Raw genomic sequence first — 23502 nt, 5'->3', positions numbered from 1 at the left:
ATACCCTTAACATAAGTCAGTATCAGTTAAGTTGATGGAATGTATAATTTTATTGATTTTTTTTTGTGTGGAATTCTCTTCATATTTTCTTTACATTTATGCCAATCATGGTCTCTAGTATAGTCTCTTTATTCAGTGATTACAACACAAAAATTATAAGAACGAAAAACTTTGCATCGATTGTCCGATTTTTCCTCAAACTTTTACTGATGTATAATGCTAATGTTGCTGCGTTCACTCAATCCATATTGGTCTTTGGGTTTTGGTTTCCTTTAATATCAACCAATCATCACTACATACCATCATTGCTTTTATTAGATTACCATGCACGACCATAAACATCATTACTATCATTTCACAACTGGATATCATCTTATCATCATCACCACGATTATCACTCGTATTACCATCGTATACATATCACCACAAGCAATATATCTTCCACCACTACAGTATATCAATACTTTTTTCCATGTCATCAATCCATCAACAACAACTTCACGAAATCTCTTTCAAAGTTTTCAGCATCATCATCATTATCATAAGTCTAAATAAGCATTGCGACTGGCAATATATTCATACTCGATCCCTCCCTCCAATGCCCACATGGCCTACCACCCGTAATTGAAATGATGAAGAGAAACGATTGAATATTAAAACACTGATTTGTTTTTCAAATTCATGAAATTCTTCCGTCGAGATGTTTTCATTGCAACTGATTGACAAATTGCCCTACATCGACGTAAATAAGCACTGAATTGATCAGTGTTTTAGTAGTAGCCATGATAAAAAATCATGGGCGTACATACTCGAGCAGGATTCGAACCTACGACCTCCTGATCAATTCAGTGCTTATTTACGTCGATGTAGGGCAATTTGTCAATCAGTTGCAATGAAAACATCTCGACGGAAGAATTTCATGAATTTGAATAACAAAGCAGTACCCGCTGCATGTTATAAGGATTAGAACCAAAGACGCTTAACTAATAAGACACGAAAGTGCGCGCTAATCATGTACAAAACAAATGGACAGCGCGCGGTCTTCAAGCGTATACGCACATCACCTGAGACGCGCTGTCTTGACACTTGATAAACATCAGCAGCGGCTCCAGGGACAGCGCGTCTCAGGTGATGTGTGTCTTTGCCTGAGACGCGCTGTCTTTGAAGATGTTGTTGTTTATCAAGCGTCTTTTATTGTGCGATCATGTTGTTGCCAAATTTTTACCTCCACGAAATAATCATTATTACTCTAAAATCTCGTTCTTCAAAATAATCCCCTTAATCGAAAAAAAGCTACGACTATAATTTTTAAATCTTTTTAAGATAATAAAGATACCACTACCTTTGGAAATGAATGATGTTCCTAGGTGTACTGAGTTTGTACTTAGCTCTCTTTTGTATCGTCATGTAGGGTAGCCATTTTGTGTCCATTGTTATCGCGCGCCTTCGTATCTTATTATCTCTACTATCTTTGATTAGAACCAACACTTGCTGTCGGGCGAAAGCTCGGTGGTCTAGTGGAGATGACGCCTGTACGGTGACCAGGAGGTCGTAGGTTCGAATCCTGCTCGAGTATGTACGCCCATGATTTTTTATCATGGCTACTACTAAAACACTGATCAATTCAGTGCTTATTTACGTCGATGTAGGGCAATTTGTCAAACTGATTTGTTTGTTTGTTTGTTTGTTTGTTTGTAAGAACACTAGCCGCATTCACACGTACAAAATAGCTGGTTACCGAGCGCGCTCCAAAACTCGAGAGTTCTTGTTATACTCGCAACTTTTTATAAACTTCATGATCGATATATTACAGAAACAAACACCAGGCTTTAACTGGTATCAGATTCCCAGGTGGGTTCATGACTTTAAATGTGTATAAACCATAGCGTTGTCGACTGACACCCAAAAAGGGAAGCCATGCGTGATTTGTTGTCTCGAAGTCGTGCAGTATCGTACACATAAAAAGTGATGAGATATTAGAGCTATGATAGAAGTTTACCAGTATATGAAGTTTATCAATATCAGTATAGCCATATGTTTACTATGTGAGAGAGAGAGAGAAAAAAAAAAATCAAACCCACAGCTCCGATTCTCAAGTAAAACACATTTGTAGAAGAGATATGAAACGATCGTTTTATAATGTGTTATTTGGCACAAAATAATTTCACTTATTTTTAATAATATTAATCGATAACCAAATGAAAATCAATTTGCCCGATATTAGCCAAATTTAAGATCTTTTCATTAAGTTGGAGCAACGAGCATTAGTTCAGAGTCACAGAGGCTACTTTCGAGTTTTTATGAAATACATTCACAGGAAACTGATAACTATAAGTTTGAACGATGATAGCACCCAAAATATCATGGTTACAGTTCGTTATTGAGAAGGTTCGTTATTCACAAGGTTCTTTATTCCGAAGGTTCGTCATTCCAAAGATTCGTTATTCCGAAGGTTCTTTATTCCGAGGGTTCGTTATTCCGAAGTTTCGTTTTCCAAAGGTTCGTTAATCCGAAACTGAAACAAAGCTCGTTATTCCGAAGGTTCATTACGGACCCTATTTCATTGTCGGATCAATGAACCTTCGGAATAACGAACCCTATTTTATTTTCGGATTAGCGAACCTTCGGAATAACGAACCCTATTTCATTTTCGAATAAACGAGCCTTCAGAAAGCGAACCCTATTTTTTTTTTTTCGGATAAAAGAACCTTCGGAATAACTAACCTGCGGAATGTCGCCACAAATGTTCGGAATAACATAGCCCTTTTTGATTTTCGGATTAACGAACCTTCGGAATAACGAATATCCGAAACACACAAATTCCCTATATACTTAGAGGTTTGTTAACCCTAAATTCAAGAAAGGTTCGTTAATCCGAACATTTGTGACGTTATTCCGAAGGTTCGTTAGTCCGAAAATAAAATAGAGTTCGCTATTCCAATAGGTCGTTTATTCGAAAATGAAATAGGGTTCGTTATTCCGAGATTCGTAAATCCCAAAATCAAATAAGGTTCTGGAACGGGTCATAAGATTTTTTTTGAACGTTCTTAAAACGTTTTTAAACGTTCTAGAGGGTTTTCAAAAGTTATCTGGATGTCTATAACGTCCAAACGTTTTTCTGTCGGTCCTTAAAACTTTAGAAAGTTTTTTTTTAGTGTTATCTTACCGTTTAAAAAAAAAAAACGTTTTTATAACGTCCAATTGAAACGTTTAAATACGTCGAAAACCTTCTACAAGAAGACGTTCTGAAAAAGTTTTGACAAAACGTTCAAATAACGAACTTGGAATGTTTCAAGGACGTTTAGAAAACGTCTTTGTGTTAGCTGGGTAAAGACGTAAAATTCAAGTCATTTTTTAGACGTATTATTCACTTCATATTTACGACGTATTAGTGAAATAAAATTTACTTTGCCTTGCAACCTATTTACCACGTCATATTAATGACGTGACGTTAAATTTACGTCAGTTTTGCGACGTCTTTGTGACTTCATATAATAAGGCCTACGAATTATAATTTTATAGAGTTATATCAGTTTGCGACATATATACTGTCGTCAGAACGACGACAATTTCACGTCAGTCAGCTGTCAAAAATAAGATTTTTTTTTTTTTTTTTTGCTCAAATGGAAGACATAGAGGGACGTCATTATCTAGACTTTAGAAAGGCGTAATAACTGTCGTTTGTTTGCGGTAAATAAGCAAAGAAAACAGACGCTATTTAGACGTCTCAAACTGACGCCAATAAGTCATATTGTTGTTTGAAGATATCTAAAAGACGTCATATTTGTGACGTCTTTCTGACGCCTGGTTGGTTATACGAAGACTTTGTAAAGACGTGTAAATTACTAATTTAAAGTCTTATAGACGAAAATAAACACAGATACTTGACATCATATAAACGTTTCAAACTGACGTCAATATGTCGTATTTTTGCTCAAATGGAAGTTGTCCCAAAGATGTCATTGGTGGTCATTAGATTCGTCTAAATGACGTGTAAATCAGGAAAAAAAGGAAGACGTCTGAAAGACGCCTTTTTCACGAAAACTATGTAAACAAGGAAAATGGACGTGATTTTGACGTCATTTTTAGATCGTGGGCGGTTAAGGTCTAATAAAGCGCATGTGAGTACCTCAAAGTACATCCATGATACAAATCTGGGTCCTAGCTGACATTTGGAAGTTTCTAAACGTTCTTGAAACGTTCCAAGTTCGTTATTTGGACGTTTTGTCAAAACGTTTTCAGAACATCATTTTTTGGAATGTTTTCGACGTATTCAAAACGTTTTAATTGGACGTTATAAAAACGTTTTTTTTTTCGTTAAAAATAACAAGAAACCTTTCTAATTTTTTAAGGACCGACAGAAAAGCGTTTGGACGTTATAGACATCCAGATAACTTTTGAACAAAGAAAGTCTTATGACCCATTCCAGAACCCTGTTTGATTTTTGGATTAACGAACCTTCGGAATAACGAACCATATTTCATTTTCGAATAAACGAACCTTTGGAATAGAAACCCTATTTTATTTTTCGGACTAACGAACCTTCGGAATAACGTCACAAATGTTCGGATTAACGAACCTTTCTTGAATCTAGGGTTAACAAACCTTTAAGTATAGGGAATTTGTGTGTTTCGGATATTCGTTATTCCGAAGGTTCGTTAATCCAAAAATCAAAAAGGGTATGTTAATCCGAACATTTGTGGCGTTATTATCGCAGGTTAGTTATTCCGAAGTTTCGTTTATCCGAAAAAATAGGTTTCGCTTTCTGAAGGCTCGTTTATTCGAAAATGAAATAGGGTTCGTTTTTCCGAAGGTTCGCCAATCCGAAAATAAAATAGGGTTCGTTATTCTGAAGGTTCATTGATCCGACAATGAAATAGGGTCCATAACGAACCTTCGGAATAACGAACCTTCGGAATAAAGAACCTTGTGAATAACGAACCTTCTCAATAACGAACTGAAACCATGATATTTTGGGCGCTATCATCGTTCAAACTTATAGTTACCAGTTTCCTATGAATGTATTTCATAAAAACTCGAAAGTAGCCTCTGTGACTCTGAACTAAAGCTCGTTGCTCCAACTTAATGAAAAGATCTTAAATTTGGCTAATATCGGGCAAATTGATTTTCATTTGGTTATCGATTAATATTATTAAAAATAAGTGAAATTATTTTGTGCCAAATAACACATTATAAAACGATCGTTTCATATCTCTTCTACAAATGTGTTTTACTTGAGAATCGGAGCTGTGGGTTTGATTTTTTTTCTCTCTCTCTCTCACATAGTAAACATATAATGGCTATGCTGATATTGATAAACTTCATATACTGGTAAACTTCTATCACAGCTCTAATATCTCATCACTTTTTATGTGTACGATACTGCACGACTTCGAGACAACAAATCACGCATGGCTTCCCTTTTTGGGTGTCAGTCGACAACGCTATGGTTTATACACATTTAAAGTCATGAACCCACCTGGGAATCTGATACCAGTTAAAGCCTGGTGTTTGTTTCTGTAATATATCGATCATGAAGTTTATAAAAAGTTGCGAGTATAACAAGAACTCTCGAGTTTTGGAGCGCGCTCGGTAACCAGCTATTTTGTACGTGTGAATGCGGCTAGTGTTCTTACAAACAAACAAACAAACAAACAAACAAATCAGTGTTTTAATATTCAATCGTTTCTCTTCATCATTTCAATTACGGGTGGTAGGCCATGTGGGCATTGGAGGGAGGGATCGAGTATGAATATATTGCCAGTCGCAATGCTTATTTAGACTTATGATAACGATGATGATGCTGAAAACTTTGAAAGAGATTTCGTGAAGTTGTTGTTGATGGATTGATGACATGGAAAAAAGTATTGATATACTGTAGTGGTGGAAGATATATTGCTTGTGGTGATATGTATACGATGGTAATACGAGTGATAATCGTGGTGATGATGATAAGATGATATCCAGTTGTGAAATGATAGTAATGATGTTTATGGTCGTGCATGGTAATCTAATAAAAGCAATGATGGTATGTAGTGATGATTGGTTGATATTAAAGGAAACCAAAACCCAAAGACCAATATGGATTGAGTGAACGCAGCAACATTAGCATTATACATCAGTAAAAGTTTGAGGAAAAATCGGACAATCGATGCAAAGTTTTTCGTTCTTATAATTTTTGTGTTGTAATCACTGAATAAAGAGACTACTAGAGACCATGATTGGCATAAATGTAAAGAAAATATGAAGAGAATTCCACACAAAAAAAATCAATAAAATTATACATTCCATCAACTTAACTGATACTGACTTATGTTAAGGGTATCATTCCCCCTACTTTCTGAAAGTGGTTAATCAAATGCTCTTCCATTACTCAAGAAAAGTGAAAACATGTTTGTTTTCTTTATATTTTCTTTATGTTGTTGCCCACACAGGTCATGATGTCATGCATCCAGTGGTTCCAACATCCAAACGTTAAAAATTCATAACTTTTGCATCGATTGCCCGATTTTCCTTAAACTTTCACTGATGTGTTCTACTAATGTTGCTGCTTTCACTCAATCCACATTTCTTGTTGGATTTTTGGTTTCCTTCAGTGATGGTCGTGGTGGTAGAGGTGATGATGGTAAGTGATGAGAAGGACTATAGGGTTGGCAATGATAAAGTGAACATCAAAAAATTATTGATAGAGCAATTCAAGCCGTGATACTAGAGCAATTTTGTACATGTATGGACTGGGAAAATGAATTGATTTTGATGGAAATAGCACATCTTTTGAGTTTTAATGCCGATCCAAAATGTCTTTTTAAAGCTGATTAAATTAAAATATTTATAGAGAAATTTTATCGATCAAAATCGACGATTACTAGCTCTCTCTCTCCCCCCCCCCCCCATCCCGCAGTTTCTCATCCCTCCCCCATCTTCATCATGGATGTTATTGCATGAGAATGTAATCATATACCTTGATATACATGAACCTGAACTAAAAAGGAGCCTATACGCCTTTCTGAATCATCATGAAGATGGAGGATAAACCCAAATTAACCTAGGAGTTCATCCATGTTACCCAAGAACAAATGTCCTCTTGGAATCTGATTTTGTGGGGCTTAATAAACATGATCAATGTTAACAATAGCAATCGCTGCAGCTGTAGACCTAAATATTTGTGAATTTTGTGAATTTTATTGACTCTTTCGACCCCCTCTCGGGGTATGAGAGTACAAACAAAGAGTATAAATAACAATATAACAAACCAGTGAATACTACACTCAAAGATTACACATGACACAAAAGATATACAAGATTATAGTATATATGGGAATACAAACATGAGTAAAATGAAAAGATAGACAGACGTTAATCTACATGTAAATAGCAGATTACAAATTTGACAAAGAAGGTTGCTTCACTAACCTACCGCTACGTGTCGCTACGTGTATATAATACTTTGATTATGATTTATTCCAAGCTTCAATTAGATCTCCAATTTACTTTTTGCAAGACATTGATGACGACGTCGAGTTTGCAAACGCAAGTCTCGCGAGACACAGGAAAAGTGACAGCAGACGGCGAACAAAACTACAGAAATACCACCTAAGGCAAAGCCGAACGCGATGGCGATGACATGTGAAGTGGAAACACACACACACACACACACACACACACACTCACACACACACACACACACACACACAAACACTCACACACGCGCATACACATACCCTTACACACAAACCCGTTGTTATGTTTCTGCTTGAAGGACGGCGTCCCATTCTCACGTTGTAATCTGATTCTGTGGTTAGCAGACGACCATGCCAATGGTACTCTGTGTATACTGTGTAACAGTACGAACTCAACGCCTAACTGTGAAGTCCACGCACATGCGTACAAAAACCAACTCGTACACTGATAGTCTTTGCTCAAGTGACACAATTGGCAATTTCGACGCGTTAGGGTTACGGAAAAAAAAATCGCGCCCCGCAACGGGGTTATGTGTTATGTCTGCTATTCGAAATGAATCAAATTCATACACCTCCCTGCATCAACGGCGAGGGTAGCGGTTTGGTCATTGATGAATATTCATACTTTCTCCCTAGGGGAATGGCTTATAAATATTCATATCATTTCAGCCGTCTACCATCATGCCACCACAGCCTAGCCACACCACATGTTTTGTGCATTGATTGTGCAATAATACGTGTGGTGCATCTTGCTGTGGCCGTGGGACGTAGAATCCATGTAAGTAAGTATTGAAGAGTCAGTTATGATGCTATAGTTGTACCAGTCGCTTGCGTTTCTATCCAAGATTCGAAAGTTCATATGTAGGCACATATCGCTACAATTTTAGACCCATTTTCTGTCACAAGAATGTCTCAAAACCAGCATTTTACGTTTGTTCATGCTGCTCCAGATCTTCATTCCGTTTACACTGGTTTAGTGTTGTACCATACGTTCAAAATGGGGTTTGTAAACTTGGCCGTCGTTGCGACTTTGATACTTGGCTTGGTATAATAAATCAAGGCAAGCCAATAGTGTACGGGCGACTTCTGTAGACTGTACAGCGACCGGGCTGGCTGTGAATAGTTAGTTGAAGTGTAGAAACTTCCAGCAACAGTTTTATGGATGGTTTGGCAAATTGATAAGCTCAGTTCGGGAAACCCACTCACAAGGGGGGCCCCTCCTTATAAGTAACCTGTCCCCCTTATAAGTAACCCCGTCCCCCTTATAAGTAACCCCCGGGGCACCCCTTATAAGGAGTCTCCACGCTTTTTTGCAATGCAACACGAAAATGAAAGGACTGCGGCAATTCGCTTGATTATGTCCATAAAGCTTCACAAGTTTCCTAGTTACGAAATTTGAGCAAAATCGGTTTGAGGCATCATATCTAAAATCATGGATTTAAATGCGATGTCAAACGACCCATGCGAATGCTGAAATGCGAGCTATTACTGGCGTGAGTGTCGCCAGGCGCGGCGGCGCGGCAATGTTTGAGTGCAGACGTGGCGACTGACCTCCGTACTCAGTCGCCACGTCTGCACTCAAGCATTGCCGCGCCGCCGCGCCTGGCGACACTCACGCCAGTAATTGCTCGCATTTCAGCATTCGCATGGGTCGTTTGACATCGCATTTAAATCCATGATTTTAGATATGATGCCTCAAACCGATTTTGCTCAAATTTCGTGAGTAACTAGGAAACTTGTGAAGCTTTATGGACATAATCAAGCGAATTGCCGCAGTCCTTACATTTTCGCGTTGCATTGCAAAACAGCGTGGAGACTCCTTATAAGGGGTGCCGCGGGGGTTACTTATAAGGGGGACGGGGTTACTTATAAGGGGGACGGGTTACTTATAAGGAGGGGCCCCCCTTGTGAGTGGGTTTCCCGAACTGAGCTCGGCTCTGTCAGTTGCGTGGGGCACTTGAATGTTGAAGTTGAAGTAACTACACGCAGCCGCTGTCGCGAAAGACAGTGGCTGCACCTCTATTCCTTCGCAGACGTTGTCATTTTTCAGTGTGGTTGTGCGACTCCTTCATGAATATCTTTATTAATCGTGGAAAACTAAAATACAAGGAATTATCGTAATCTATGATAATCATTCAATAATCGGTATGTGATTTTTTGTTTAATTACGTCAAAAACTCACCGAAATCTGTGGCTGAAATCAGGTCTGTAAACATCCTTATTGCTTCACTCCTCATCTGCGTGTTATTTGAATGGCATTCACTCTCGTATACTACAACGTACAACGTAGGTAGTCGGAGAGCTAGAGGGCGCCTCTCCGACTTCACTGTACGTTGTAGTATACGAGAATGATTAAGATTGGGAATCCCTTGCCAAATGGCAGGGAATAATTAATATAAAGTTTATACATCTTATTCAGGGAATTTTTGTGAAGGTTTTAAGTTATGTACAAAAGTAAGTTTTACATTCAGAACAAAGTGATTTTCAGTTAGAATAAAATCAATTTCAGCCCCATTATCATTAAAAAGTATACATATTTAAATAAAACAACATACATACCTATTCTGTGGTGAGCATGGTGTGTTCATCGTCTTCCTGACCTACGTGGCTACTCTAGAGAGCAGGGCAACATTCTCTCATGAGATTGTGGAGACACACACAGAACACTCAATGATGTCCTGAAAAACACTTTGCACCTGCTGCATGGTGGAAAGTAGCACCTGCTATCATTTAGCCATGATCCCAAATCATGCATTTTCAACTACACAGCGTCCCCTAGAGATCCTGTAATTGTAGATGCGCTTCTGTTCGTCCAACCCTCTCTGTAGCCTTCATGGGGGAAGGTTCTCAGTGCAAATGCACCATCTCTGATGATAAAATATGGTGTTGGATAATCATCATTGGGTAGGGAATGTGGCTCAGGAAAACCATTACTGCCATTGTTTAGACATTCATTGTGCATTTGACATGGACCCAGTGCCACCACCATTTTCAATCAAGATGTTGCATTGGGCATCACCCAGAGCCATGAGAACCTTATGAGAACCTTAATGACTTATTTGTAGTAGGACACCTGATGGCTACAAGTGTACCACATAGAGCTCCACATGCATGAGGTGTACATGCCATCCTCTTTGGTATTCTTGTGCCATATATATAACACAGTGCTTATATAGCGCATATCACTACCGTGGTGTCTCTATGCGCTTTAAAGGGGAAGGCTAGTAACTGATCAGTGGGAATCAGTGGAAATGCTGGGAGATGATTGTTCCAATCCTTATGGGATTCATTCAAGAGTTCATTGTATATCTATTGTTGTGTGAAAATGATTTGCTTCAGAACGGTCTCATATTCAAGTAATGTGCAGATTAATGCTCCGTCACTGACCAGGGACGCTAATCTGGAAGCATTAAACTGCACATTACTTGAATATGAGACCATTCTGAAGCAAATCATTTTCACACAACAATAGATATACAACTGTACAATGAACTCTTGAATGAATCCCATAAGGATTGGAACAATCATCTCCCAGCATTTCCACTGATTCCCACTGATCAGTTACTAGCCTTCCCCTTTAAAGGGGATGGCTAGTAACCGATCAGTGGGAATCAGTGGGAATGCTGAGGAATGATTGTTCCAATCCTTGTGGGATTCATTTAAGAGTACATTATATATCTACTGTTGTGTGAAAATTATTTGCTTCAGAACGGTCTCGTATTCAAGTAATGTGCAGATTAATGCCCCGTCACTGACCAGGGACGCTTACCTGGAAGCATTAAACTGCACATTACTTGAATATGAGACCATTCTGAAGCAAATAATTTTCACACAAGAATAGATATATAGTGTACTCTTAAATGAATCCCACAAGGATTGGAACAATCATCCCTCAGCATTCCCACTGATTCCCACTGATCAGTTACTAGCCATCCCCTTTAAGGGAGAGGGATGAAAGTAGAAAGAGGAAATGTCGTGTACAATGTATGAACCATAAATGCAAAACCAAACTCATTCATAATACTTTTTGAACAGAAATGTCTTGAGAGCAGTTTTAAACTTTAACACTGTGGGAGCTTCTTTTATATAACATGGAACAGCGTTCCACAATATGGGGGCAGCATGAGCAAAAGATCGCTCACCATAAAACTTTGTTGTGATAGCAGGACACTGGAGAAGATTTTTCTGAGTTGATCTTAAATTACGAGAGGGAGCGTATCTTACCAAAAACTTACTGAGATCAAGGAGGTTCTAGAGAATGGAGTCACAACCGTCTTATTTCCTTTGATGTTCGAAGCTGCCGCTCAAAAATATTTGAAGCATGTGCAAAACAGGATCTGCCGCGCAGATAGGAAGACAATTGACTTGTGTCTCATTGCATAATCACTAGCCACTTTCAAAGGAAGATATTTCTTTGTGATGGTAATTACTTTGCGCTATCCCTTCTTATAAAAGGTAGGTGGTACAGACATCAGAGGATGCGCGAATAGAAATTGAGCAAAAAAAGCTGAAATGAAGATGAAAATTACTCGACTGGGCATATGCGGGCACTAATCTGATATATCTATCAAGGAAGAATTATACTTGAAGATTATTCCATATTAGTTTCATTTGTGGAAACTAAGAAGAAAAGTGATAATACCAGCTTTCCAGGATGGAACAGTTTTAAACATTTTCACATGATACAGCTCAGATTTACACTTTTGCGCAAATTTCTGGACGGAAATGTCTTTTGTTTTACATGCTTTATCATTAATTGAAATTTCATTTCATTTCATAAATAGATAAGCAAAATATGGCCAAAATTATGATAACGTTCAAAATTAATCTTCAGAATGCTGAGCAAGATGGCGGCAAGGAACATCGATCATCAAAGGCACAAGTGCACTTGTGGAATTCCTTTGTGCATCAATAAAATCTGACAACTGTTTGAATAATCACAGCCAGTTGGAACTCCAATGTATAAAACCTCCTTGCTGAGATATTCTGGTGCCATTGAATGCCTGCACTGATAAGTCAGTAACAGTATCTTAAAAACTATACGTGACTGAACAGGAAGCCAATGTAGCTGCTTCAAAATGGGGGTTATGTGAGAATTCTTCTTCGTGCGGGTGATCAATCTTGCAGCTGCATTATGAATTGCCTGGAGTTTATGTAACTGTGAGTCAGAGATATTACACAGCAAACTGTTACAATAGTCTAAATGACATAACAAAAGCCTGAACAAGCTTCTTAGTCTCTTCTTCATGCCATTGTCCTCTTCAATTCAATTCAATTCAATGCAGTGCAATTCAATTCAATTCAATTCAGTTCAATTCAATTCAATTCATTTCAATTCAATTCAATTCAAATAATTTTATTTCCATGTAAAGTAATACAAGGTAATATACATAACGCTTACATGAATAAAGAATGTCAAGTCACACAAATTTCAATGGTACATATAATACATAATACAATCATAGTGATTTTGTCTGTTTGTTGATAAATGAATGAAGTAAGCAATTAAATAATATTGTTTAACTGTGTTCACATTTAGGCCCCATTTCCTCAAAATCTCATAAAAAAACGTCTGGTTCCAATCTGAAAAACAAAATGACATAGAGAAAGTCTCTTCCATTCTTAACTCTCTCATTTTTTAAAACCAGTCATAATGTCTGAGTGAAAATCTTCTTTCTACAGATAGCCAGGCTTATACACATAATCTCTTTGGTGTCCTTCTCCTGGTCGTTTTCTTTTAATGATAATAATGATAATACAATGTAATTGTAAATTTATATTGTACAGTATGTAGAGGAATATACTCAACTGTGCATAACAAGTGAAATCAAAATAAAGGAGAGACAAGCTGATCATTAGATCAATAAAATGAATTGAATCTAAAACTCTTTACATCTTATGACTGCTGGCTTGATTAGGCTATATTTTGCACATTGTGTTCTTCCATTAGAATTTAATCTTCACCAAACATAAGCAATGTTTGCAAAGAAGATGTATTGATAAGTACACAGTAGATACAGTTTGGTTACATTGGCTTGTAGAGATTGTTTCACAGTATCAACTGTTGTGTGTGTGTGTGTTGAAACTGCAGGGCCAGCAAAGGGAATGACCTAGGGTTGGTCCAGCATGAAATCCTGAAAAGCTGAGATGAACACATTCTGCCGTAGATTGGCAGCACAACTTATCTTCACCAAAGGATTGTTCTTGTTCCCGGTTAGCTGTCTGAACCATTATAGACTTTTGCATTGGTCATCTCATCTGGGAAAAGACCATTTCAGGTGAGTCGTCTGTGACAGCTAATTCAGAAAACAGTCTGTCGTCAAGATCGGACTGTGATCTCAGTAGGCGCTGTCAAACTGGCAAAAGGTCAAGAAGTTTAAGATCGCGAAGTCTTCGCGATCTTTTGTCGTGCGGCCACACTGGCAGCCAGACTTGGATCAAAGAGTTTGGGTCATTGGTAAGCGCGCGCAAGAAAGAAGAAGGAGCATGCCGTCTGATGGCTAGTAATTGTGATGTAACAATGCACATCAGTACATGACAATGGCCTTACACTTCGGAGACACCACCCGCAAACAGATCAAGAAGTTTGGCGGGGATGAGGGAAATATCCCAAGTTGGGAGTGGGAAGTTTTGCAAAAAGTTTTGTGAGATGTTTCCCGGGAAGTTTGCAGTCACACTGGCTAAACTTCGAGATCTTAAAGATTGCGAACTTAATCTTCTCAATCTTTTGCCAGTCTGACCACACCTAATGTGTAGCAAATTTGATTCAGCTTATCTACCAGGTAATGTGTTGGAAGAAGGGATAAGGTCCTTTTGCACAATATGATTAAACTTCATTTTAAAGACCTGGTACAGTGCATGGGAGTCCACTGTAGTGTGGGGATAAAGTGGAGAGGGAAGACTGGCATGGTTCTGAATTTGAGGAACTTTGCAGGGTATACTTCAAAAGCTGTTATTTTCAAAAATGAGGAGCTCACAGACATTTTCATGAATATTGCAATTTGACATCGAGGCTATTGTAAGTGCACTAGTGCCTGTCCATTTGCAATTTTTTTGTGTGTTGTTAGATTCATGGCACAATAATGATACGCAGAATTTGTGAAAATTAAACCCATGCAAAAATTATAACTTTTACATTAGACATAATATGGACTCATATCTTATTTTCTGTCTACTTTTTCACTAGATGTGACAACAGTGTTCACTGGGAGCAGCTCTTGACCAAAGCTAGAAATCAGATGACAGACCCACAAGGTAAAATGCACAAATTGCAGCATGCAGTGATTATGTGTGTTGTTTCTTCATTTTTATTGTTCAACCATGGTAGCTCTGTGGTTCAACAAGTGCGCAGTTACATAATAAAAAACTGTTTCTGACTTTTGTTCCATTCCATCCTGGCCTTACATCAGGGGGAGGAGTAATGGCTGCAGAGGAGGAGACAAGTCTGATGGCAGAGTCCCAAGTAAAGCGCCCTCAGTTCGGCAACCGCTTCTTGGAAAATCCTGAAAACGTATTTCAGCATAATGCATGGTGAGTGTGTAATTGGTGGGAAATGTATTGTACTTGCATCATATTACATACTTTTGTGTAATATATTTATTTTATTTCATTTATTTTATTCAAGATTTCATGCGTGTTCACAAAATAGGAATGCATACAAATGTATGCAAGTACATCTCATATAGCCAAGACAGAATATATACAATAAGTATACATTGATAAGAAGCAGTTACAGGATAGTATACAACTCCACTAAGAGAGCTACTTGAGTACATTATTCAAGGTAACGAACACGCAAAGGAATTGCAACATAAGCTTAAAGCTTGAAAATCGTTGCAACCCCTGTGCACACAATCTATATGCTTGCAAATAGTTTAAATGATACTTGATAGGAGTTGGGGGGGGGGGGGTATTTACAAAGAGAGCATGGGAACATGAGGGGGAAAGAAGAAATGCATGTGTGGTGCCTATTTGTCCTGTCGGACATTGACAAGAGAGAGCAAGAAAAAGTTTAAAGTGTCAAGTCATTATAAGCAAATTATACTGATTAAATTGATTAAATTTCTCATAAATCCCATTCAAATGTCGATTTCAGGGGAAATATATGATCACAGCAAGTTTAATAGTTAATAGAATCCAGGAGTTCAGCGTGAAGCTGATAATAGAATATGTTTTTTGATCGACCTTATGAAAGTAACTATTTTTTGTAAATTACGAACATGCTGAGGTAGCGCATTCCAGACATCAGGACTGCTATGTCTGACTGATTTATAGGCTAGTGGAATGTATGACTGTGTACACATACTGTATGTATATCCCACCAAATGCTTGCAGTGGATGACATGGGCAAATCTGCATCAAACATCCAAGGAAGACATTACGATTGATGTTTGGTGGCAGATGTTTTTGTATAGAGTCATTGATATTGTTTGGATTAAAGTATTGCTTCTGTGGGTCACCCTACCATGTTCATTCTCCTCCCAACCTCCCACCTTCTCCTTCACCCCCCCCCCTTAAAAAAAAAAGAAAAGAGGGAGAGAGAGAGGAAAGAAGATTTAAAATAAGACTGAGGTGGCATACACATCATTCAGTCAATATGCAGAAGAAAGTTAATTTTGTGTGTGGGTACATTAACCCTAACTAGGCCGGGCTATTTAGGTAGATGATATGGCCGGGGGGGCCTCCCAGGCCCCCCCCCCCCCCCTCCAGATCTTGGCCGTCGACCGCGCGAGCGCGACAAAAATTGGCACACACATTGCCTATGATGTAATCAAAAGTACCATGAAGTTAATTTTTTTTTAATGGTCATTTATGCTAAATTATGCTAATTTATGCATAATAATGCATGAAATCAGACAATTTGGTATAAATCACTAAATAAAGTTCAAAGCAGACACATTTTTTGTGTAAATATTCTTTTTAGTGTCCTTAGCAAATGTAAGAGAAAAAAATTGTGCAATCAGAAAAAATTTCTTGAGTATTTTATTATTTTTTTAATTTTTTATGTATTTCGGGCACCCGGGCATCGCAAATTTTGTGTCAAAAGATGCGGGAGACTTGAAAGAAAAAAGTCATGAAACGTCGTGGCGATGGCTTTTCGCAATAGCGATGCATCGTGCGAAACGTTGAGGCATTACGATTGATGTTTGGTGGCAGATGTTTTTGTATAGAGTCATTGATATTGTTTGGATTAAAGTATTGCTTCTGTGGGTCACCCTACCATGTTCATTCTCCTCCCTTCCTCGTGGCGATGGCTTTTCGCAATAGCGATGCATCGTGCGAAACGTTGAGGGCCCCCCCCCCCCCGGCCTAGGTAGGGTTAAGTCCTCGAAGATAGAAGAAGGAAAGAATTGTCCTCTACTTAGCTCAATATGTAAGTCAGGCTGTTGATTCAGAGCACAGAGTGGGCTTTAATAGAATCATAAAGCAGGTCATATTCAACTTGAAGACGATTGATGTATATCAGGTTGATTATACATTGCGCTCCAGTGTTAATGAAAATGGTTATAGCAAAATTCATGTTGTACCAAGGTAAATATTCAGGTCCCCAACATTATTATCTATACATCTTTACAAACTTTACTGTTCAGCTATAACAAGATTTTAGTGTAATATAAGAAAACTGCCAGTCCTGAGAACTTTGTTATTATGAGAGTGTACTGTATTAGTAATTAGGAGAGTTGGATGTTGTGTTTATGTTAAAACCGAGCCTAAAGGTGTAGATGATCATTTCTTATAATTCCCTTGTGTCATATCCTTGTCCTTCCTAACTCCCTTGGTTTTATCTTTTTCTGAACTAAATTAATAACTCCCTTGGTTTTATCTTTTTCTGAACTAGATTTAAAAAAATCATCATTTCGTTTAATGTGCTTACCTGTTTGTTTTCTTCTTTTTTTTTCCAGGGATAATGTCACCTGGGATGCAGAACAGCTTGAAGCTGCCAAGAAGAAGGTGGAAGAGAATTCTGAAAAAGTAGTCGATTCCGAGAAGAGAGGTAAATTGTTTGCAGATTCCCTGACACTTGTTCCATATTCAATTGAAAACATTTTTTTGTTCTTCTTTTTCTTATCGGATTGTAGAGTCCAGAATGTTTAGAGCTTCTAGTCTGTTTTGTTTGATTTTGCAAAACACCCACAGTGTTAGAAAATGTATGGACTAATTTACTAGCTAAATTTGTGATCATTCTGCAGAGAGACTGATGATGCATTGCCAGCATGATTTCAATTACTTAGCCTTGAGCACCCAAAAGAAGAGACAAACAAAGCATACTACTTTGCCCAGATACTAAATATAATATCCACATGCAGTCTGGAAATAATGGCAATACCAGGAAAAAGATTCAGTGCATAACGGTTTGAAAGATTAATGCTGAGTGTAATCCTCTTGTTCATTATGCACAGTAGAACCTTTTACATGTACTTTGAAAAGACAGACCAAAAAGAGAAGTTCTTACTTTGTGGTATAGGTATACTATAGCATGCATCATTCTCAAATTTTCTTCTTTTTTTTTTTTTTTGCCTCCTCCCCCCATCCATGCATGATTTTTCTGTCAATATTTCTGTCTTCTAATAAATGTTTCTCTGTGTGGGTCTTTGTCTCATGTTGTCTCTCTTTGTGTCGATTTTGTAGAAGAGTATGAGACAGAGGCAGACAGATACTGGGATGAGTTCTACTCACAACACCAAAACAAGTTCTTCAAGGACAGGCACTGGCTTTTCACAGAATTCCCAGAGTTATCATCAGGGGAGCATCATGAAGAGGCCACACAGGCTGCAGCATGTGGGACTGAAGCGAAGAGTGAGGCAGCGATGCTCTCTGGTGTGAGCGGTACAGATTGTCAATTATTAGGCAGCCATCCTGGTTCACCAAAGGAGGATGTGACAGGTGAGAATGGAATGCCAAGCAATGATGCAGACGTTCAGGGGAGACAGGCCTCCTCTGTCACATCAGAACTAAGCAGCTTTCCAGGTGCATCTGCAACAAGGCGAATTCTAGAAGTGGGATGCGGTGTGGGCAACACCATATTCCCCATCCTCCAGACGAACGCAGATCCTGGACTCATGGTCTATGGCTGTGACTTCTCGAGTGTGGCAGTCGACATTGTCAAGCAGCATGCCGAGTATGACCCAAAACGCTGCCATGCCTTTGTTTGCAATGTTAGTGACACAGCAGCCACATTTCCCTTTCCCAAGGAGAGCTTAGATGTTATAGTCATGATCTTTGTCTTGTCTGCAATCAACCCCGACAAATTCCAGTCCACCATCAACACTCTCAGCGGACTTCTGCGCCCAGGCGGCATGCTGCTCTTCCGTGACTATGGACGCTATGACATGGCACAGCTCCGCTTCAAGAAGGGTCGCTGCCTGGCCGAGAATTTCTATGTGCGAGGAGATGGCACACGAGTGTACTTTTTTACCCAGGAAGAGTTGAGGACGTTGTTCACTGAGGCAGGCTTGGTGGAAGAGCAAAACCTAATAGATAAACGTCTTCAAGTCAACAGAGGACGACAGCTAACCATGTACCGAGTTTGGATTCAGTGCAAATACAGAAAATCATGATGAGCAATACTTTGGGAATAGGAAATAAACATGCACATTATTTTTTTTTTTATTATTTCAATGTTTCATATGATAGGACGTTAATTGCACAAAATCTGGACACCTTGAGCAACTGACCAGTATGATGTACTCTTACTCTGTCAGCTCTTGTGAGTTTTGACTGGTGGTCAGATTTGGAGACAAATATCCCATATCATCGCTGGGGTGACAAGACCTCGTATCTACGAAAATTGTCATGTTCTGGAGAGCAAAAAAAAACATGGCAGCCAAAGCACTATATCTAATGGGAAAGCCTTTCCTTTGACATGTCATGGTCGTTACATTTTTTGGATAAGACAGCTAGGATTTGGAATGGACATTACTTTGAATAAATGATTGTCTTACCATTAATTCAGAGAAGTAATTTTCACCAAAATTTGAGATACCTCGTCTTGTCACCCTAGCAACAATATGTTAATGTCTGTTATATTTCTATGTTTGCAGGAAGATTTCATCATCGTGAAGCAAACTTTCTGTCACGTAGGCTACTCAGTAGAGGCTTGCTCATTCATAATGTATACTTATGGAGGGATTACAGAGATATGAAAGATAATAAAGTAGGATTCCTAGCAGTTTGGTCTGATTTTTATGACTTACTCAGAGTCCTGAAGCATGCATTATGCCCTAAACTCCTTTTCTGCCATATCCACTTGTTACAAGACAGTGTGTCAGTATACAAATGATGCACAGGACAGAGTGGATTGGTGAGAATTGGATGCGTGAGTTTAACTTTGGAACTGTTTAAACCCACGAGCGCAGCGAGTGGGTTTTAGACTGTTCCAAAGTTAAACAAGAGCATCCGATTCTCACTGATCCATGAGATTTGCCTGTGCATCATTTGTGTTATAAAATGGGCCTGTAAATTCTTGAAATACAACCATTTCCCCATCATGCGTCCGGTACACCTACAACGCTATGCAAGACTTGAGCCATGTGCTCGGATTTTACCAGATACATGGCTCATTGTGGATCAGTAAAAATCAATGCATGACAATTGACCAATTGGATTGCAGAGATTCTAAAGCCCATTTTATAATACATGATTCCATTCACAGTGAGTACCAGTAATATTTCATACCCAATTGTTACTTCAGACATGAATAAAATTGTTATTATCAGTTATTAAATTGCATAATGTAACACCATGTTTCCCCTTTTCTTCTCTGTGTGCCCATATTGGAGCATTTATATATATTATAGCTCTCTGTTATGAATTTGTCATGTGCTTGTGAACTTGATACAGTCTGACCTCTGTTATCCGACCATGTCAGGACCGGTGCCCATCGAAATAAGTGATTTGAGCGGATATGGGAGGATTAATGTTCATGATGTGCATACGTGCATATACCTGCCGACCCAGTGATAGTGAGGTAGATAGCATACACCTCAGCAGTGGTGTAATTATACTGCTAGCCTACTTGATATTATAATATGCTTTTTTACGGAAATTGAAGCAATTTTAGTGTAAAATTCATAATATATTTCTGTTGGGAATATCATAGGTAAATCATGTGAGGTTGTAAGACTTGTAATTGAGTTTTGCATTTTGTTTGATTAATTTTTTTTTTTTTTTTTTTTTTTGTCTCTACTGTGTGAACACGTCCGGATGATAGAGAAGTCCAGATATCAGGTGGTTGGATAATCGAGGTCGGACTGTAGTTTGTGTGCTTCAAGTGATACTAGTATGTTCATCTGATACTGGTCATTTATTTGCACTGTTATACAGTCAGCATCAAACCAGGTGAGGACGCACCCTTGCCCTTTTATGAGCTATTCACATGTATGGTTGTTTGTTTTTTGTTTGTTCATTTCCATCTGAGAAGATGGCTGGATAGCCCACATTCAGCTACACTAAGCTGGTTTTCCATGGGGTACAGTTGGATGTGAGATGGGATGACTTCACCGGGTTAAACACCCTGCTCTTTGCGATGAATGAATGAAGAGGGATCTTTTACATGCATGAGGTTGTAACTCTCCCATACACAGGACCTCCATTTTATGTCCTATCCGAGGGACAGAGTGTTTTTACCTCTTGCTGGAGGGGACGGTATGATTACACACAACATTGCTCAGTCCAGACTCGGGTTCGAACCCGGGCCCTTAGGATCGTGAGGCAGACGTGCTACCAACTGAGCCAACTCACCGCCCTTCTGTCTTCTGTAATCATCAGTCATCAGTCTAGATGAATGCTGACCTACCTGGCATTACCCTTTCTGCGGGTACAATACATCTGGTGCTCACCTCTTGTAGTGTAAGTCTGCTTAAAATAGACATTTTATTTTACTTTATTGTCATTTTAATGTCATGTCAGATGGTTGCCCCACCTATAGTGGTTCAGATTTCTTAGGACCAAATCTCATATGACATAGTATACATCCAACCTTCTAGTAGTGATCAATGACAACCAGCTCTGATGTCGTCGTTCTTTGGGAGGTCGCTTCTGAATCTCCAGAAGCTGTATTCCAGCCCATTTTCTTTCTTTAGTCGCAGCAGTCCTTCCACTAAACTGGGATCTAAGTTGTCAAAGGTAGTCCTTTGCAGGTCGATATCTCTCCAGTCCCAGTCAGAAACTCTTCTTGGAATAACTGCTCCCAGACTTGGCAAGTCATCTCCTCTTTGCACATTCTTCAACTCATGGGCTGTCAGGTTACCTCTGCAGATGTTACCACATGTGACCTATGAACTCCAGTAGACCTTGTTCTTGACAACTCAGCACTATTTTCTCATGCACATGATCATGTAGACATAGAACGATAGTATGATATCAATGTAACTACTGTCAACAATACAAGGGTATTATTTTTTCTTGACATCTCCATAGCTCAGCCGCAAAGTCCAGTCAAATTAAAACTTGAGATTCTATGGGTGGAATGGAATTAGAAGGCCTACAGTATGCTTAGTTCGATTGATTGTCTAATTTGCATTTATGATAAAGATTAACTCTGAATAAAAGCCTTGACATTGCATCAGGGTTTATTGCAAAATTTATGTGGATTGTCTTGGACAAATATCTCTTGCATCATAAATCATTGGTTACTTTTCATACAGAGTATTAGAATACATGTATTCTATGTGTGTATGTGTATATTGCGTTTGAGTGTGTTGTGGACAAATCATATTTTTGTGATATAGAACACAGTTCTGTTTTGCTCGTAAAGATGAATTTCCGGACCAGTTAAATAGTCTGAAAAAAAAGAGTACAATTTTAAACACAACAGTTAAGATTTGATCAAAATTGGATGAAACTTAGGGAAGTTATGAAATGTTGTGGTTTTACAAATCTGTGCAAGACAGTTCTCAAACAGTTGCTACAAATATGCAAATGAGTGAGCTGATGAAGTCATCACCTCACAATTTCCTATTAACTAAGTACAAAAAACTGATGAAAATTCAGTTTTTCTGCTAAAAGTGTAAAATATAAGGTTTTTCCTGGCCGAATAAACTCAATATAATGATCTTTCTGATATATTATGGTTTCACACGTTGGTGTAATTGCGTTTGAAATGACAAACAAACAAAAATGAACTAACCAGGAAATGTCAATATTTTGTGTACAAATTATAAGCAAGTTGTGAGGTGATGACATCATCAATTCACTTCTTTGCATATTCATATTGACTACAAGAAATGTTTTGTGAATACATGTATCAGCAAAACTTCACAATTCCAAAACATCCTTAATTTTCATCTGATTTTGATCAAATGTCACTGTTGTGCTTGTGACATTTTACTCTTTCTATCAGACTAACTTCTATCTGCTCGAGAATTCCCCTTTTAGAAATGTCATCATTTCTTGATGTACATTAACTGACACTACACTGTGTCAGGCATTTTCTGGATAGATCCCATCAAGACATTTCAAGAACTTTCATGTTTTTCCTCATGTCTCACTGGACACATGCAAAAAGGAGAAAAAAAAAGGGGTCACCGGTAATTTCTCCATACAGTTAAGGAAAGATTAGTGTTCAGTAATTTTGTATGCAAAATCTTTTGATATGTACATGTATATAAAAGAAATTGTACCGCCAAATTACTGTCAAAGTGGCGTGACAATAAACTAACAACACAGAAAAATCTTTGTTGTCCATGTTAATTTATTTTGTGTGGTAATCAAACTTACAGAGACCACACCCAGCAGAATATATATATATATATATATATAGATATATATTGAAACAAAGAAATGGAAACTGAATTGGTTTTTTTTTTACCCCATTTTCTTTTCTCTAAGTTTTCACTATATATGATATATAATATATATATATATATATATATATATATATATATATATATATATATATATATATATATATATATATACAGGTCTGTATATAATATATATATATGATTTGTGAATGATTGCTTAACCCTATATTCAGAGATCACTTGTGGAAAAATGAGATTTAGGTGATATTCCATTTAGCAACGATGTTGAAAAAGTGTAT

At 38.1% G+C, this 23502-nt stretch overlaps 1 protein-coding gene across 1 annotated transcript; it reads left to right on the top strand.

Annotated features, from left to right (window-relative positions):
- Window positions 1-14650: 14650 nt before the first annotated feature.
- Window positions 14651-20239, top strand: LOC140243332 (tRNA N(3)-cytidine methyltransferase METTL2-like). The gene is made up of 4 exons (XM_072323007.1): window positions 14651-14714; window positions 14870-14990; window positions 17363-17454; window positions 18090-20239. The coding sequence occupies exons 1-4, from the start codon at window positions 14699-14701 to the stop codon at window positions 19016-19018; spliced, it is 1158 nt and encodes a 385-aa protein (XP_072179108.1). The 5' UTR covers window positions 14651-14698; the 3' UTR covers window positions 19019-20239.
- Window positions 20240-23502: the final 3263 nt, after the last annotated feature.

This window comes from Diadema setosum, chromosome 20 (genome assembly GCF_964275005.1).
Source record: "Diadema setosum chromosome 20, eeDiaSeto1, whole genome shotgun sequence".
In the NCBI taxonomy this organism is placed as follows: domain Eukaryota; kingdom Metazoa; phylum Echinodermata; class Echinoidea; order Diadematoida; family Diadematidae; genus Diadema; species Diadema setosum.
Note: the sequence above shows the minus strand (reverse complement) of the source record. Positions and strands in the feature narration are given on the sequence as shown.